The following is a 16,450-nucleotide window of genomic DNA, read 5'->3' on the forward strand; positions in this document are numbered from 1 at the left end:
AAACATAGTAAATCTAGTGGAAGAGAAAGTGGGTAGAAATCTTTAAGACAGATGTAGGCAGACAATTCATGAACAAAACATAAACTGCATGGGAAATATCTCAAAGAATCAACAACTGAGATCTCATTATATTAAAAAGATTTTGCACAGCAAAGGAGATCACCAACAGAGTGAAAAGACAACCCAGAGAGTGGGAAAAAATTTTAGCCTACTGTTCCTCAGACAAAGGATTTATATCAAGAAAATATAAAGAAGTGAATAAAACCAGACCCCACAAATTCAAAGACCCAATCAAAAAATGGGCATCTGAGATAAATACATACTTCTCAGATGAAGAAAACAAATAGCAAAGGACTTCTCAGATGAAGAAATACAAACAGCAAATAAATATATGAAAAAATATTCAACATCATTGGTTATTCAAGAGATGCAAATTAAAACAACATTTTGATTCCATCTTACCCCAGAAAGATTGGCTATCATCAAGAAATCAACCAATAACAAATGCTGGCAGGGCTACCGGGGAAAAAGAACCCTTCTCCACTATGATAGAGTGCAGACTGGTACAACCACTCTGGAAATCAGTATGGAGATTCCTCAAAAAAGTAGGAGCAAAGATCCCATTTGACCCAGCTATTCCCCTTCGGAGTATTTTCCCAAAAGAATTAAATACATCATCCCACAGTAATATATATGCACCTATGTTTATGGCAGCATGATTTCTAATAGCAAAATCATGGAAACAACCCAAATGCCCATCAACCAAAGAATGAATAAGAAAGTTGTATTTTTATATAATGGAGTACTGCTCAGCTATAAAGAAGGAAAAACTTGAGACATTTATAGGTAAATGGATGCAACTTGAGATCACACTCAGTGAAATAAATCAGATTCACATGTGTATACATCATATTGTCTCCCTAGTGTAAGAAGCTGAAAGAGTAAATAAGATCCAAAATGTGCAATAGCTATTGTGAACTGGGAAGAAACTATTCAAAAGGAAAAAGAAATTTGGATGGGACAAAGAAAAAAGAAGGAAGGGAAAAGGAAAAATAAACAAATATATACACAAGACAGTTAAGATAGTTATACTACTAATCTCTGTTAAAAAGAAAGGTTTGTGCTTATATTATTTGATCATTTTTTCATGTCTATATCTTGTAATCTGAGCACCTCTGAAGATAACAAATGCAACGTATTAATATATCAACCATTATTACTCTCCTATCTTATTTTGAAATTCTGTATCATTGTTTTTATTATTTTCTCTTTAAGATAAAAGAGACCATGGCCTCAAGGTGCATCCACTTAGCTATAAATGTCTCAAGCTTATCCTTCTTTATGGCAGAGTAGTACTCCATTGTATAAAAAAAAAATCACATCTTCTTTAGCCATTCATCAGTTGATGGATATTTGGGTTGTTTCCAAGATTTATCCTGTGTGTGCGTAGCAGGGGAACACTGGGAATCGAACTCAGGAACCTTATGCTTGCCAGGCATGTGCTGCGCCACTGAGCCAAATTCCCAGCACCCATGTTTCCAAGATCTAGCTATTACAAACTCTGCTGCTATAAACATGGGTATGCATATATCCCTGTAGTATGATGCTTTTAATTCTTCCCGGAAGAGACCCAGCAGGGGAATAGCTGGCTCTAATGGGACCTCTAGTCCTAGTTTTTCTTGAGGAATCTCCATACTGATTTCCAGTCTTTGCACCACTCTGTACTCCCACCAACAGGGGAGAGGGGTTCCTTTTTCCCTCCAGTATTTGCTGTTGGTTGATTTCTTGATGATAGCCATTCTTTCTGGAATGAGATGGAATCTCAGAGTTGTTTTTCAATTTGCATCTCTCTAATAGCAAGTGATGCTGAACATTTTTCATATATTTATTTGCTGTTTGTACTTCTTCATCTGAGAAGTGTGTATTCATCTCAGATGCCCATTTTTGGACTGGGTTTTTAAATTTGGAGTTCCAACTTTTTTCAGTTCTTTATATATTCTAGATAGTAGTCCTTTGCCTGGGGAACAGCTGTCAAAAATCTTTTTCTACGCTGTGGGTTGTGTCTTCACACTGCTGGTGGCTTCTTTTGCTGTGCAAAAGCTTTTTAATAACATAAGACACTCCTTTGTTCTTGTCCTTTCATTCTGGTATCTGTATTACACATATGCTAATACTTTTAGTGGGATCCCACTTCTCTCTAAGTCAGTGTCCATTTCACTGTCTTCTTTTTTCTCTCTGTTCTTCAGGTTGAATGATCTCTCACAATCTATCTTCAGGGTCACCAATTCTTCCTACTGCTGGTTCACAGCTACTGCCGAACAGCTACATAATGAAGTTTTCACAGTTTAAATTCAGAACTTCCATGTGGTTTTTACAATTTCTTTTTAAAAAGATATTTATTAGGGCCTATTAATTTTACAAAACATCAAGTTTCAATGTATATATTTTTATTATATCCATCCCCATATTTTATAATTTTTATTGGTATTTTCTATATTTGACAGACATCATATTTTCCTTTAGTTTTTTAAACATTTCCTTCAGTTCTATGAATATATTTGTAACGTCTGCTGCCTTGTCTTTGTTCAATCTGGCCTTTGGGTCTCTCACAGGCAGTTACTGCTACCTGTTTTTTTTCCCCAGGTGCACTTCACATATTCCTGGTTTTTGGTTGGTTGGTTGGTTGGTTGGTTGGTTTTGTTACTTTTTTGTTTTTTACATATCTTGTATATTTTTTCAATAACTGGCTATTTCAGCTATTACAGCATAGCAACTATGGATAATTATTCCCTTCCCTCCTTTCTAGGAATAGTTTTTGCTGCTATTTACCCGTTTGCTGACATAGCAGGCTGGTTAGACTATTTTGGTGCAGTTTATTTCCCTCACAGTGTGAAAACTCTGGTGTCATGACTCAGTGGGTGCCCACCAATATTCTCTGCATGGTAGAGGTCCCTGGTCCTGTTCTTTTATCCAGACAGATCAACCCGAACTGCCACCAATGCATCACAGGGTATAGTTTTCAACTAGGGCTGGCTTAGGGTCAGGGCAAGGGCAAGGGCAAGGGCAAGGACAAGGGCAGAAAAGGAAAGGAAAGGAAGGGAAGGGAAGGGAAGGGAAAGGAAGGGAAAGGAAGGGAAGGGAAGGAAAAGAAAACATTCTCCTCACACTCTCCCCGTCCTTTTCCTAATCCTCTAGCTGGAAAGATGGGCTCTTTTGCTGTCCAAGCCCATTACACAGTCCCCTAATTTGGCCCACTCTGCAGTCAAAGATATAAGTTAGAGAAGAAAAACAAACCAACAGGAATCAAGGACACCCTATACAGAGTTTTTGGTTGCAGAAGAGCTAGGAATAATCATTCCTTCACTGACACAATGGAAGTTTACATTCATTTTTTAAAGAAATAAATGTCAATTTCTCAAATAAAACTCTAAAGATAGTTTCGCTCCCAAATGTACCTTGGAAAAGTACTATCAATATTTTATGGTTCCTTTATGAGCAATAAATATTTAATAGAAAAAATTAGAAACATGAAATGTTAAGAAAACACTCACATTTAATCACACAGAAATTATCCACTAACATTTTGAGTAAATATTTCTAGACATTTTATATCCTAAAAAAAGTGAGAATTGGTCTTATCACAACTTCGTTACATTACCTATCTGTATATCTATTTCCAGTAATTCAGTTCTAATCACAAAATATGATATACTCATCCATTTGTAAAGTCACAAGTAAAAAGAAATATAAAATATCAACAGTTTCAACTTGGTTTCTCTTGAGATCACTGCATAGTATGAAAATAGGTTTCCAAACTAAATGGAAAAACATTTCCACATATGAAAATGCATAAAACAAATGAACTTACATGCTAATTTAGCAAGAATTATCCCAACTAATCTCACCTCAAAGCACTCTACTATATGTCAACATACTGTCCCTCAATGAAATTACAATAGGATACATGAAGAAGAAAGTAAGAAAAAGAGAAGGAAAAAGGATTTAAAAATAGGGAAGAAGAAAAGGGGACAAAAATCTGCATAAAAAGGATTTCAAAATAAATATTATAATTCAATTACACTATAAAAGTAACAGTAACAATTTTTAAGATAAAAATCTACATATTTCTCTTTTAAATCATCAGTAATGACCATGATTTTTACTGCTTACGATTTGAAAGCATCATGCAACAGAAGCTTTTTTTTAGTTTTTGGTTTTGGTTTTTTTGTGTGTCTTTTTTCTGAAACAGGGACTGCCTGTGTAGTGCAAGCTGGCTCTGAACTCACTAAGTATCCCAGGCTGGTCTTGAATTTGCAGCAATCCTTCTGCCCCAGCCTCTGGACTGAGGGGATTAGAGGTGTGCTCCACCATGCTGGGCTAACAAAAGCTTTTTATTATGTTAATAAACTAATTTTTCTCAGACATTTCTATACCTACAAAAATAGGAAAAGGGATTTGAACACCTGCCTAATTTATGTCATGATTATGATTTTCACTGACTGCTAAGATCACTTCTAGAAGAAAGTTCATAGAACATTCTAGAAAACAGAAAAAAAATTTGTTTTTTCCTATGACCTTAAAATTCTAGCACTTAAAAAAATGAGAGAGCTGTAAATCATCCCTAGTTAACAGCAAAACCTTCCAACATTCCCCGCATAGATTTTAAAGTATTAAATTAACTTTAAAACAAGACTCTATAACTTGAAATATCCAATAATTCATACTTTGTAGTTTTTTTCAAATGGCTGATTTAACACATTTCACAGTGACACGAAGTCACTGGACAAAGAAAAAATATTCCAAACACTCTATCCATGCAATCATTCATAAAAATATCAAACATGGGGCTGGGGATTTAGTTCAGCGGCAAAAGCGCCTGCCTGGCAAGCGCAAGGTCGTGAGTTCAGTTCCCAGTACCGGAGAAAAACAAAAAACAAAAACAACAACAACAAAAAAAAATATCAAACACGCACAGCACAACAATTCAGTGTATGACCAAGTCATATGTGACATACATTTAAAATATATTAAGAAAGCATTACAAAAATGAAACATTTAGAACATCAAATACATCAGAAGGTGTTGACAGTAATGCCACCAACATAAAAACTGTATCCTAAGTCTAGAGAAGAAATTTAACTCTAGCTATTAATCAATCTTTCAGAGGAAGAAAATAAAGCTACTCAAACTCCTCATATAAAACTAAAATCAAACTAAAATTTAAACTTTCTAAGAAATTGGATATTTATGTTATCCTACTCTGATGAAGAGATATTATTTAACCTGATAAACAAGTATTTTAACTACATAAAAATAAAAACTTCTATGGTGTACTTTGAACAAAGAAAATGTGCAACAAAATCCAAAGCAGGCCTCATTTTAAGGTATTACATTAAAATGTTAGATATTTATTTTGATTCTATTATAAAAATTAAAGCATCCCCCACACAGTTAAGTAATTGTGCAAAGTGCTGTTTGTGTAAGAAATGTGCACGAAAAGTTTCCATAGCTAAGGGCAAAGTCGAGCTTAGAAGGACAGCATCACAGTTCTAGTCTTCACTTTGATCCTGCTCTCGCAAAAGGAGTTTGTCCCTCTGTGGGATTTCCTGCGCTCTTCTCCCAGGACAGGAATAGGACCTTCAACAGCAACCTCCCCTACACCTTCAAACAGAACAATGTTCCCCTTTTGACTTACTATTCTCCCTCTCGATTCTGCTTCTCTCTTCTTGCTCACTAGCACACTACTAAAATTAATGTAAGAGCCACATCCCTTTCGTTTCCTGTCCATTTCCCAACTTTCTAATTAGGCCCATTCCCTGAGCCAGGCATTCTCATGATCTCCACTTCCCACCAGCCCTGCCTATTCTCTGTACTCTCTAAAGCCTGAAGCTGCTCTAGATTACATCTTGCTGCGACCTCTAGCAGTACAACCTCCAAAATGCCTCTAGCCCTTGAATCTCGCAAAGCTCTAGGCTCTGAACTCTGCAACTATTCTTAACGTCTCATCAAACTCCACCTACCTAAAGTAACACTTTAAACCTCTAACATGGCTTCTCTCACCTGACAGTCAATTAATCGGCTGCTAATATTTCCATGTCACAGAAGCAAACTATTAGGTGCCCTTCAGTTTGGCCCTCCAATCACTCTCAGAGCATCCTTTACTTTCTAAAAGAGTTCCCTTCCTATCTACAAATCACGGCTTCTTTTTTTCTTTTTGAGATGAAATCCTACTGTATTGTTCAGGCTGGTCTTAGGCTCAAGATCCAATTTCACAGCAATCATACTAACACAGAGTCCACTAACAGCACTCAAAAACTAATTGGTCTCCTTTGGCCATTTTTGTTCATGTCCAATCTAACCGTAACGCCACCAAGCCAATTTTCCTAAAGCACTTTTATTAGACCATCATAGGAGCTGCAGTTCAGGAGGCTGAAGCAAGAGGAGCTTGAGCCCATGAGCTCAAGACCAGCCTGAACACTACAGTAAGATTTCATCTCAAACTGGGAAAAAAGCCAGATTTCTAGAAAGGATTTGGGATTTTTAAAATAATACTCCCTAACAGAAGTGAGTAAGTGTAAAATGGACAACTAATGAACACTGCTCAGACCTACCGCAAGACAATGCAATTCTAAGAAAGCATTGTAATTCTAAGAAAGACAGTGTAATTCTAAGAAAGCAAATAAATGTAAATAAAAGGACTCTGGTAATGAATTTTGTTGCAGTATTACTTATGTTAGCAAGACCCCTTAAATATTCAAAAGTAACAAAATTATTGAATATCTACCCAGAAGAAAAATGAGACCCCATATTTATAGAATTCTTACAGACATAAAAAATTCAAAATTATGCATAACATAGCATTCATACTATAACCTAATTTTGTTTAAATTTTGTTTAATTTTGTACAATTATACCAAAAAAGGAAATGCATACATAGACTATCCCTTATACGGGATTCTTGGCACCAGAGACATTCAAATTTTGGAGTTCTTCAGATTTTGTAATAGCCAAAACTTTTTATGTAACGATGATGTTCAAAAAGTTTTGGATTTTGGAGTATTTCCAAGTTTAAGTTTTCACATAAGAAATGCAAAACTTGCATAATAAAATGTCAACAAATGTTTCAGGGTTAAGATTCTGAAACATTTTATTCTTCTGATTTTCTGTATTTTTCAATTTATAAATTACAGGTACTGTGTAACAAATGAAGTATCATGAAAACTATTTTAAATCCTTTTCCTTTTCTTCAAAGTATTTAGACAGCATATATGTAAAAAGGAATACAGGGGGCAGGGGGGTCAGTGCTCTATATAGCCTGAAATTTAAAATCCAAACTTCTCAATTTAGCACTCAAGGCTGCAATACAATACACAGCCTGACAATAGTGCAATTAATTCCATACATAAATCCCAAAGACACGGTCAGGATGGGCCACTTATCTTTTTCTTACACTTGTTTTGGCCTCAAATTCCTTCTTTGCCTCACCTCCACATATCAAAATACTGTGCTTCTCAGTCTTTGGACATAGAGTACGGTAGAAATTACGGACCATAACGGCTTCTCCTTCTCAAAGCCTTCCTGAATTACTTTGCCTCTCCATGTTTTTCCCCATTCTTCCCCTCCACCTCAACAGTTGTATGCTGCATACTTACATCTTGATCAACGGCAAAGTACATGTATAATAGTCCTGTAAGATGATCACAGAGCTAAAAGAAAAACTTCCACTGCCTGAGTGACATCATTGTTGTCATACTTTTTATCATTATTTTAAAGTGTACTCTTCAATAAAAAATTTACTATGAAAAAATATACCATGTTAGATTAGAAGCAGTGCCATACATCTCATGTTTTATTTTATCTCTTGATTGGGTCAAGAGGCCCACACTGAGTAACTGAGCTATACCATTTAGGTCTGTGTCAGTACTGTATGATGATCACACAGTGACAAAACTACCTGATGACACATTCGGTGAAGTGTATCCCCATGTTAAGCAGTGCACGACTGTCTCTACTTTCTATGTAACTCATTTTGGTATTTATGATCTTACTTTATTACTTAACTAATTTTGTATATATCTGTTGTTTCATCAATAAGGAAGTTAGTTTGTCAAGGATAAGGCCTGAAGTATTTCATATTTCTTTTGAATGCTGTTTCTTTACCCTGTACTGAAAGTTCAACACAATACTAAATGTCTAACATCCAATTTGCAGTGAACAGCATTAAAATAGTTCATACGTTATACAATTACAATATGATTCTGCCACATCAATATGTCATGAAAACAAATTTTTACCCCAAGGTTCCAACTATTAAGGCGAGCTTCAATGTCACTGTCATCCAAAGAAACACGAGATTTTTTCAAATGAATTTCCTGAAATACAAAAGAGAACACAGAGGGAAGGAGGGAGGAAAGAAGAAAGAAGAGAAATAAAAGAGAGAACAACGGGAGAAAGAGATAAAGGAGGAAAAGGGAGGTGGAAAGGAAAAGAAAGCAAACAAGGAGGAAGCAAAGAAAACAAGAGAAAATACATGTCATTCAGAGTAATGACAGTTCTGTATACTTATTTGGTAATGCTATATCGCTCTCAGAGGAAAGCGTTCTGTTACAACTAAGCTGAAGTTCTCAATTCTAATAGCTATTTATTATAGCTGCTTAGGGCTACGAGATGCCTTAACAATATGTTCACACAGTAACTAGGTTTCAAAAAAAGCATCAAAAGAATATTTTAAAAATTAATCCAGACTCCTTTCTGTAAGTTCTTTCACAAAACGCTTTAATTGTGGTATACCACAGTAGCTTGAAAGTGGCGGGGGTGGGGGGACACACTTGAAAAGATGAATTATTTACTCTTGTTAAAATTAGTTAACAGGGAAGTTTTGTGTCGATGTCCAAGAAGCTCTTTGTCCTTAAATTAATTCCCACTCATACACTGAATATAAAGAGTAATAAGCTTTGGATTCACATCATGAAAACACAATTATACTGATTCTTTACTTTCTAAAACATAAAAATCCCATGGTTTTTCCTTTTTATAATTTATGATATTACATATTTATCAACCAGATTAAAACTGTAATAAACTGAAGACAATCTCAGATCTGTACCTGGACCCGAAAGCTCTGAAAGCTTAGAAAGGTAAGTGCATATAAAACAATAATGACGGGGCTGGGGATTTAGCTCAGCGGCAAAAGCGCCTGCCTGGCAAGCACAAGGTCGTGAGTTCGGTTCCCGATACCGGAGAAAAACCAAAATAAATAAATAAATAAATAAAACAATAATGACTATTTTACAGACCCGAAAGTATTATTTTGAAATTAAATTTGTTGGCACATCATTTTCATACTTTTGACAAGCCTCATTACCAACAAATGAACTCATTTTCCTGGGATTGTTTAAATTAATATGAAGTGACAAAGAATAATAGACTACCATGTTCTGCATATTTTACTGGTTTTCCAAATTTCTATTCAACAAAATGTTGAGATTCTTTTATTTATATACTATATTAAAATTCATTATCACTTCTACTGGTGGTCCCTTGCTTTTTCTACGTTTTTTTGTGAATAAAAACTTCTCAAATAAAAAAATGTACCTGCCTTCTTTAAGTAAATGTATTGATTACAGTTACATGATCATTATTAAGAATGGGCTGCCCTTTACATCAAATTTTATTTAATGACAGTTCTCAAACTATCACTGAAGAAAATGTAATGAATTACTTTAAAGCAATATGGTCCATTTGCAAATAAAAGTCACATTATCCAAGATAGTAGAGTTAATAAAAAAAAACTCTACTAGGAAAGCACAACTCCTCTACAAAGTTTGTTCAAATCTGGTCTATGTTAAACAAATAAATTCAAGAGAGGCACTCATTTTTAAAGATACAGACCGTTCAGTTGAATCAGAAAAGCAGTATTTTCTGCTTCACTGCAAGTTAATTCCAATTTCTTTTCAATTTTATGACCACTTGGTTATTCTAAATAAAAGGAGGAAGGAAAATTTTGAAAATATATGGTTTCAGTTCCAGGTACCGGAGAAAAACCAAAAAAATATATATATATATATGGTTTCAAAGTTATGCTTAGATGTACAAGGGAAAGGATAGACTGACTAACATACCTCAGAATTACTGTGACAGCAGAAGGAAAACCATGGAATATACTAAGCGCACCACTATCTTTGACATCAAGATGTTCACAAAAACCTTCAGACTTTATTCACTGTTTTTCAAGTAATCACTGGAACTTTAACAATATGAAATTGAAACATTGTGAAGTTATTTTTAAACAACAAAAAACAAAGGTAAAATCTGATCTTACACAATTCTTAGGGATAATACTTTGTCCATCTTCTTTGTAAGTTGGACTCACAGAATGGGATCTTGTTTGCAGCTTCCCAGGGTACTGTTCTACACTATGAGACCAAAATAGTAACAATCAAAATTTAGATAATTTAGAGGACACAGAGTATTCAGAGCTAGGATTATTTTCTTTTCTTTTGGAAATTAGATGGTAGTTTACATTACTAGTGATTCAAAAGTAGAAAAGATATAATAACCATTTGTATGTGTCACATTTTATTTCATTTAGGTTAAATCAAAAGTAAAATGTCACATAAATGCCATATGCTTCCTTATAAATATTATGCTGTGTTTAAGAGGGACAGCAATGATCTGTATGTTAATCTTTTTCCCTTCTTTTCCCTTTTTCCTAAGTGTAGGATGAGACAAAAATGAAGCTTATATTCTGAGAAAATCTGTTTTAAAAGAAAATTAGCCAATTTTATTGGATTCAAAATAAAACATTGAAGTACACAAAATAAAACTTTCATCAGGCGTGTTCCCACATGTCTGTTGTAATCCCAGTACTTGGGAAGCTGGGGCAAAAGGATCACTGCAAGTTCAATACCAGCCTGGGCTACAAAGTGAGCTCAAGGCCAGCCTGAACTGCATAGCGAGACCCTGTCTCAAAAAGACCAAAAATTAAATACATAAAGAAAATTTTCATTAAAGTTTCAATTAATATGAAATCATGTAATAAAGATATTTCAGTCTTTGATTTTAAAAGTATCATGTGAAATGTGAAAAGTACAGGATAAGCAGGTAAGTGGTTTAAATGGATTTCACCAGACTATTCTCTTCTTAAAAAACAAACAAAAATACCACTTTCAAATATACCAGTTTAGCCTGTAGTATCTCTTATATGTTTTAATTCAAGCTACGTCAAAGAAAGTCCCCAAATTACGAATACTTATTCTCTAAACAGCTGCTTCAAGATATAGGAAATGAAAACTGATCATTAAAAGAATGGATCCCACACATAGATACAGTTGTGCTTTGCACAATTTTACTTAACCCCAGTCCACTGCAGTCTGGGAAACGTAAGGAAAAACTTCCAAAAATAATAAATTCAAATCTTTTATATAACTTTTTATAACACTCTATAACTGTCTTATTTTATGTTACTATTATTAATATATTATGATGCTTAATTTAATTAATAAATATATTAATTATTATAATTATTACATATTGTTTTTATTATATATTATTTTTATTATATATTGTAATTATATATTATTTAATATATTATGATGCTTAATTAATTTAAACTGTACATTATTACAAGCATGCGTGCACGGAGAAAGCACAGCGTATGTAGGATTCAGTACCCTACAGTTTCAGAGGCCTTGAAACCTATCACCTGGGATAACCTAACCCCTCTGTGTAATGAACTAACATTGTTAACTTTTAACCACAAACCATGTCAGGATTTCCTTCACAAATAATATATCATACTAAGAATTTCCAAAAGGTAAATTACTAGTTGAAAAAGACAATGTTAAAACTAATGCCTTTTTGATAGTAAAACTGGTAAAATAATATTCTTTAGACTGGTTATTAGGTAATGGGGAATTTCTGAAAAAACTGTTTTAAAGAGAGGTATTGCTTTATACTCCTATAATGTATTTCACTTGTCCAAATTTTAGATAAAAGCAAAGAGAAACAGACATGGTAATATTTTGTGGAAAAATTTCATCAAAGTGCTTGAGCTGAAATAAGCACTTAGAACTCAGTATGTGGGACCTGACATACTAAGAAGTAGACTATTCTTCTTTAAGAATTGATTAAACAATCATAAAAAGAGCTATGCTTAAAAATTGAAAAATGCTGAAATATTAAAGGTAATTCTTCTCATAGAAAATATTAATAAAAAGAAGTCTGAAACATTTATCTATTTATTGCACAGGGTGCATACATAAAACAACACACTCTTAATTCACATGCAGCTAGCTACCCTCTGCACCAATCAACCTTTTTCCCTTCACGACAAAATGTTAAACAAGTTCTTGGATCCATGCCCTAACCTGCTGTTTGTTTTTCAATCAACTATTAATTGACTTGTACTCATCCTGAAAGCACTGTAAGATCCTCAGTGATCTCCTAGATACTCCAGCAAATGAATTCTCATCTACCTTAACCCCAGTTGAACTCATCAAAATCTTAGGGACAGTGTGTTAAGGATGCCACATTGGCTCCATAGAACCATTCTTTTCAAGTTCTCATCCTGTCCTTTAGAAATATCCCTCACAGGAACCTTGGCTAGCTTTTCTTTCTCTACCCACTCCACACATACTGTAATTCCAGGGTCCTGTGTCTAACCTCATTTATTCCCCTTCTATATGCTTTCCTGGGTAACTCAATATACTAAATGGAAGCTTTGCTTACCAAATCTACATCTCCAGTCCAAATTGCTTTCTTAGCCATTGCAAACACAAATTGAATAGCCCTGACTCCAATTTGACATGTTCAAAACTAAATTCATTAAGTTGCTCCTAAAACATGCTCCAGAGAAGACCAAGTAAAGCAAAATTATTGCAGAAGCCAGCTTCTTGTAAACACAACTGAGCCAACTAAAGGAGAAAGTCAGTATCATTGCTAAAATCTGGCTGGCACAAAAAATATACTCATAGAAGTTTAATTTCTTGCCATAAGACTGTCTCAAGCTGGGAAAACAATTAACTTGAACACTAAGCAAGTACAAAGACAACCTTAAATTCAGAGTGATGGGACTAGTGGTCAGGGTGAACAATGTAACAGCAAATGGGAGGAAAAAAAATCAACCTTAAAAGTCTCCTTATGAATAGCAATCAATGAAAACAGTCTACAGTTGGTGCAAGAAGCATGATCTTGGTGAATTTATGACACGAATCTTGTACCAATTAGAAAAGGAGACTGAGTGTGTCCTAATTAATTTCAGGGTGTCAAAATTAACACAGAAAGAAAAAATTTCAGTGCCTTAGTAAAATTCCTGCACATACTTTTTGCTACTCTCAACCAGTAAAATTGCAGGAAAGCTAACTTTCTCATTCACTTTTCCTAATGCTAAAGTATATAAAACACTCTCAAAGAATCTGTGTTGATTCCAAACAATAGCAAAATATAGACTTGCTCTTGCCCAGATAAAAAGAGAAGGAATAAATGGAAGCGACTGCCCTCTGGGAGACATCCAGATACCGGGTAAGAGGCTCCTCTTGCATCATAAACAAGCAGGAAAACAACCACACTAACACAGGCAGGAAAAGGTAGAGCAACCTCTTGCCATGACCCCTTTTCTCAACAAAATCACATGAACAGGAAAAAACCTTCAGCTCCCAGCTTCCTGCTGAGGAGGGAAGGGGTCACTGAACTGTACATCATCTGTTATGGCTTGTGTCTCAATGTCCCCCTAAAGCCTCATGCATTCATCGGTGGGCCTTTTCCAGGGTGATTGGGTCTGGAGCAAATGATGCTAGGACAAAGCTGTGTGATTACTAAATTAGTCCACTGATTGGTTCCACATAGTTCTGGGTAGGATTAGGGTGCCCCATCCTGAGTGTGAGTGCTACCCTTCCTAAGGGGTAAGGTAGCCTGGGTAAAATATAACAGTCAGAAAGAGGACTAGTGTTGTCACTTGTCACTTGCTTGCTGCTTGCTTCCTTCTGCCTGCCCTGCTTTGCCATGAACTGTTTCTCCTCTGCCACGCCTCTCTGCCATCCCACCTTGCCTGGGAGCCAGCCAACTATGGACTGAAACCTCTCCAAACCGACAGTCAAAGAAATCTTTCCTCCTTTAACTTTGGGTGTCGGGTATTTTGTCTCAGTAAAGAAAAGTGTAACTAAGACAACAACCAACACACTTGCTTTTCCAGGGACCAGATGAGGGTCTGAAAGCTATCTTACTGGACCTGAAGCTGGAAGAAAAGAATCCCAGTTTGGAAAGTGCCAAGAACAAAGTCTACAGTTTGGACTAACATGTAGTAACTGGTCTCAACTCCTCCCACCAGCTCAGCCAAATTAGCCGGTAAAAAGCTTCAAATCCCAGCTCCCCTCACAGGTAAGAAAGGTGTGAAGCACCTATCCAGCATTCTGGATTTTTAAGGAAGCTGCCTCAAAGACTGGATTCCACCCATAAGCACTGACAGAACCGGCATATTCTAGATGCCTGGGAATCACTGAGAACAAAGGAGACAACTTTGATTGGTAAGTACTCAGAGCTATGAAACAATTGGGAAAACTCACAGCTCATAGCTTGTCTCTGAGGAGGAGAGAAAACTGGAGTGTGTGTCTAATACTTACACCTCAGGAGGACTGCCCAAGGGATATGCTTCCATCACACCTGGCTGATTCTCTGGAATCAAGGACAGTCTAGTTACCTGGAGAGAGCTGAAAATAAAACAGCAAGTTAAGCCAACAAACAAAACAGTTGCTACCACTCCAGAAGGCTATAATAAAGAAACAGGCATTAGAGACCAGAGAATACAAGCTCCAAAGTGAGAAACCAATAAATCCCGTGAGTTAGGGATCTGTACATTGAAGTGCAGAGAAGACGCAGCCACAGGAAACGTTGGAGATGACCTTACAAACACTACTCAGGGTGATTCTTGAAGGTCTTCCCTGTAAAAAGAGCGAGTTCACAAAAGACTGGGCAAGGGGGCTCTTTTTCAACTGCACAGAAACCAGCTCGAAATGCAAAGGAACAGGAAATACTGTACAAGTGAAGGAATGAAATGAACCTCCAGAAACTGTCCACAAAGAAATGTAGGTATATGAAGTATCTGGTAAAAATGCAAAATGATTGTTATCAAAATACCCAATAAGCTTAGGAAAATTATACATGAGCGAAATGAGAATTTAAACAAAAATTTTAAAAGAAAACAAAAATTTGGGGGCTGAAGCATACTAGCTAAACTAAACAATGGACTACCTAGAGGGGTTCAACAACAACCCTGGCCAAAGTACAAAGAAAGAATCATAAAACTCAGAACTATCACTATTTAAATTATCCAGTCAGATAAGCAAGAATAAGAAAGAAAGAAAACCAATAAATAAAGGTTAAGAAACTATGGGATGAATCAAGCCCACCAATATCTGGACCACTGAACTGAAGAAAGAAAAGGCAGAGAAAAATGAGCAGTAGGATTATTTTTAAAAATAATGTGAGGAGGGAAATGAACTTCTAGATTTATGAAGCTGAAAGAACCCCAAACAAGTTCAATGTGAAGGGATCTACACTAAAACACATTAAGAATCAAATTATCAAAAGTCAAGACAGAGACTGTTAAAACCAGAAAGAGAAAAGTAGCTCCTTACATAGCTGAGCGCACCCATAAGACTCTGAGTGCATTTCTCCGCAGAAACCACATAAACCAGGAGAGAAGGGGAATATTATGCCCTGCAAGGTCTTCCTTTAGAAATGAATGAGAGAAAAAGACTTTCCCAGACCAACAGAAGTTGAGGGAGTTCATAACCACCAGTACTACCTAGGAAAAAAAAATGCTAAAGGGAGTTTTTCAAGTTCATATGTAAGGACAATAATGAACAGCATGAAAATATATGAAAATGGAAGACTCACTGATAAAGATAATTACATATTCAAATACAAATTACTCCAGGTAATGATGAGGCACAAACCATTGGCAACTTTAGTATATAAGCCAAAAAAAAAAAAAAATAGCATAATTATAATAATTTCTTTATGGATATATAAAAAGGTAAAAATTAGTCAGGTATGGTGGCACACACCTGTAATCCCAGCATTCTGAGAGGCTGAGGCAAGAGGACCACAAATGCTATCCTAGCCTGGGCAACCTGGGAACCTAGTAAGACCTTGTCTCAAAATAAAAAACTTTAGATCCAAATGAATTTTAGGAATGTTTTCTCTAGTTCTGAGGTATGTTAATGATATTTTGATAGGGACTGCATTAAATCTGAATAATAATTTTGGAAATATAGCTATTTTCACTATGTTGGTTCTTCCCACCCAACAGCAAGGGATATCTTTCTATTTTCTGATACCCTTTTGGCCCTCTTTTTCAGAGTACTGTACTTTTCAATGTGTAGATCTTGTAATTCCTTTGTAAGATTGATTCCTAAGTATTTCATTTTTTCAGTGATATTATGAAACATGT

The 16,450-nt window shown here is 35.5% G+C and overlaps 1 protein-coding gene across 5 annotated transcripts in view; it reads right to left on the minus strand.

Moving 5' to 3' along the window:
• The window catches only part of Cep112 (centrosomal protein 112kDa), a 517,700-nt gene that overhangs the window by 447,411 nt on the left and 53,839 nt on the right, over nucleotides 1-16,450 (minus strand). For 4 of the 5 annotated variants that reach the window (XM_005402141.2, XM_005402139.2, XM_005402140.2 and 1 more), the window contains 3 exons: nucleotides 14,619-14,705; nucleotides 10,322-10,415; nucleotides 8,295-8,372 (listed from right to left, as the gene is read on the minus strand). In XM_005402141.2, coding sequence (XP_005402198.1) covers nucleotides 8,295-8,372; nucleotides 10,322-10,415; nucleotides 14,619-14,705 — 259 coding nt within the window. The remainder of the gene's footprint in view (nucleotides 1-8,294; nucleotides 8,373-10,321; nucleotides 10,416-14,618; nucleotides 14,706-16,450) is intronic. The other variant, XM_013503230.1, reaches the window with a different exon arrangement.

Source organism: Chinchilla lanigera, unplaced genomic scaffold (genome assembly GCF_000276665.1).
Source record: "Chinchilla lanigera isolate Chin_1 unplaced genomic scaffold, ChiLan1.0 scaffold00077, whole genome shotgun sequence".
NCBI classification, from domain to species: Eukaryota; Metazoa; Chordata; class Mammalia; order Rodentia; family Chinchillidae; genus Chinchilla; species Chinchilla lanigera.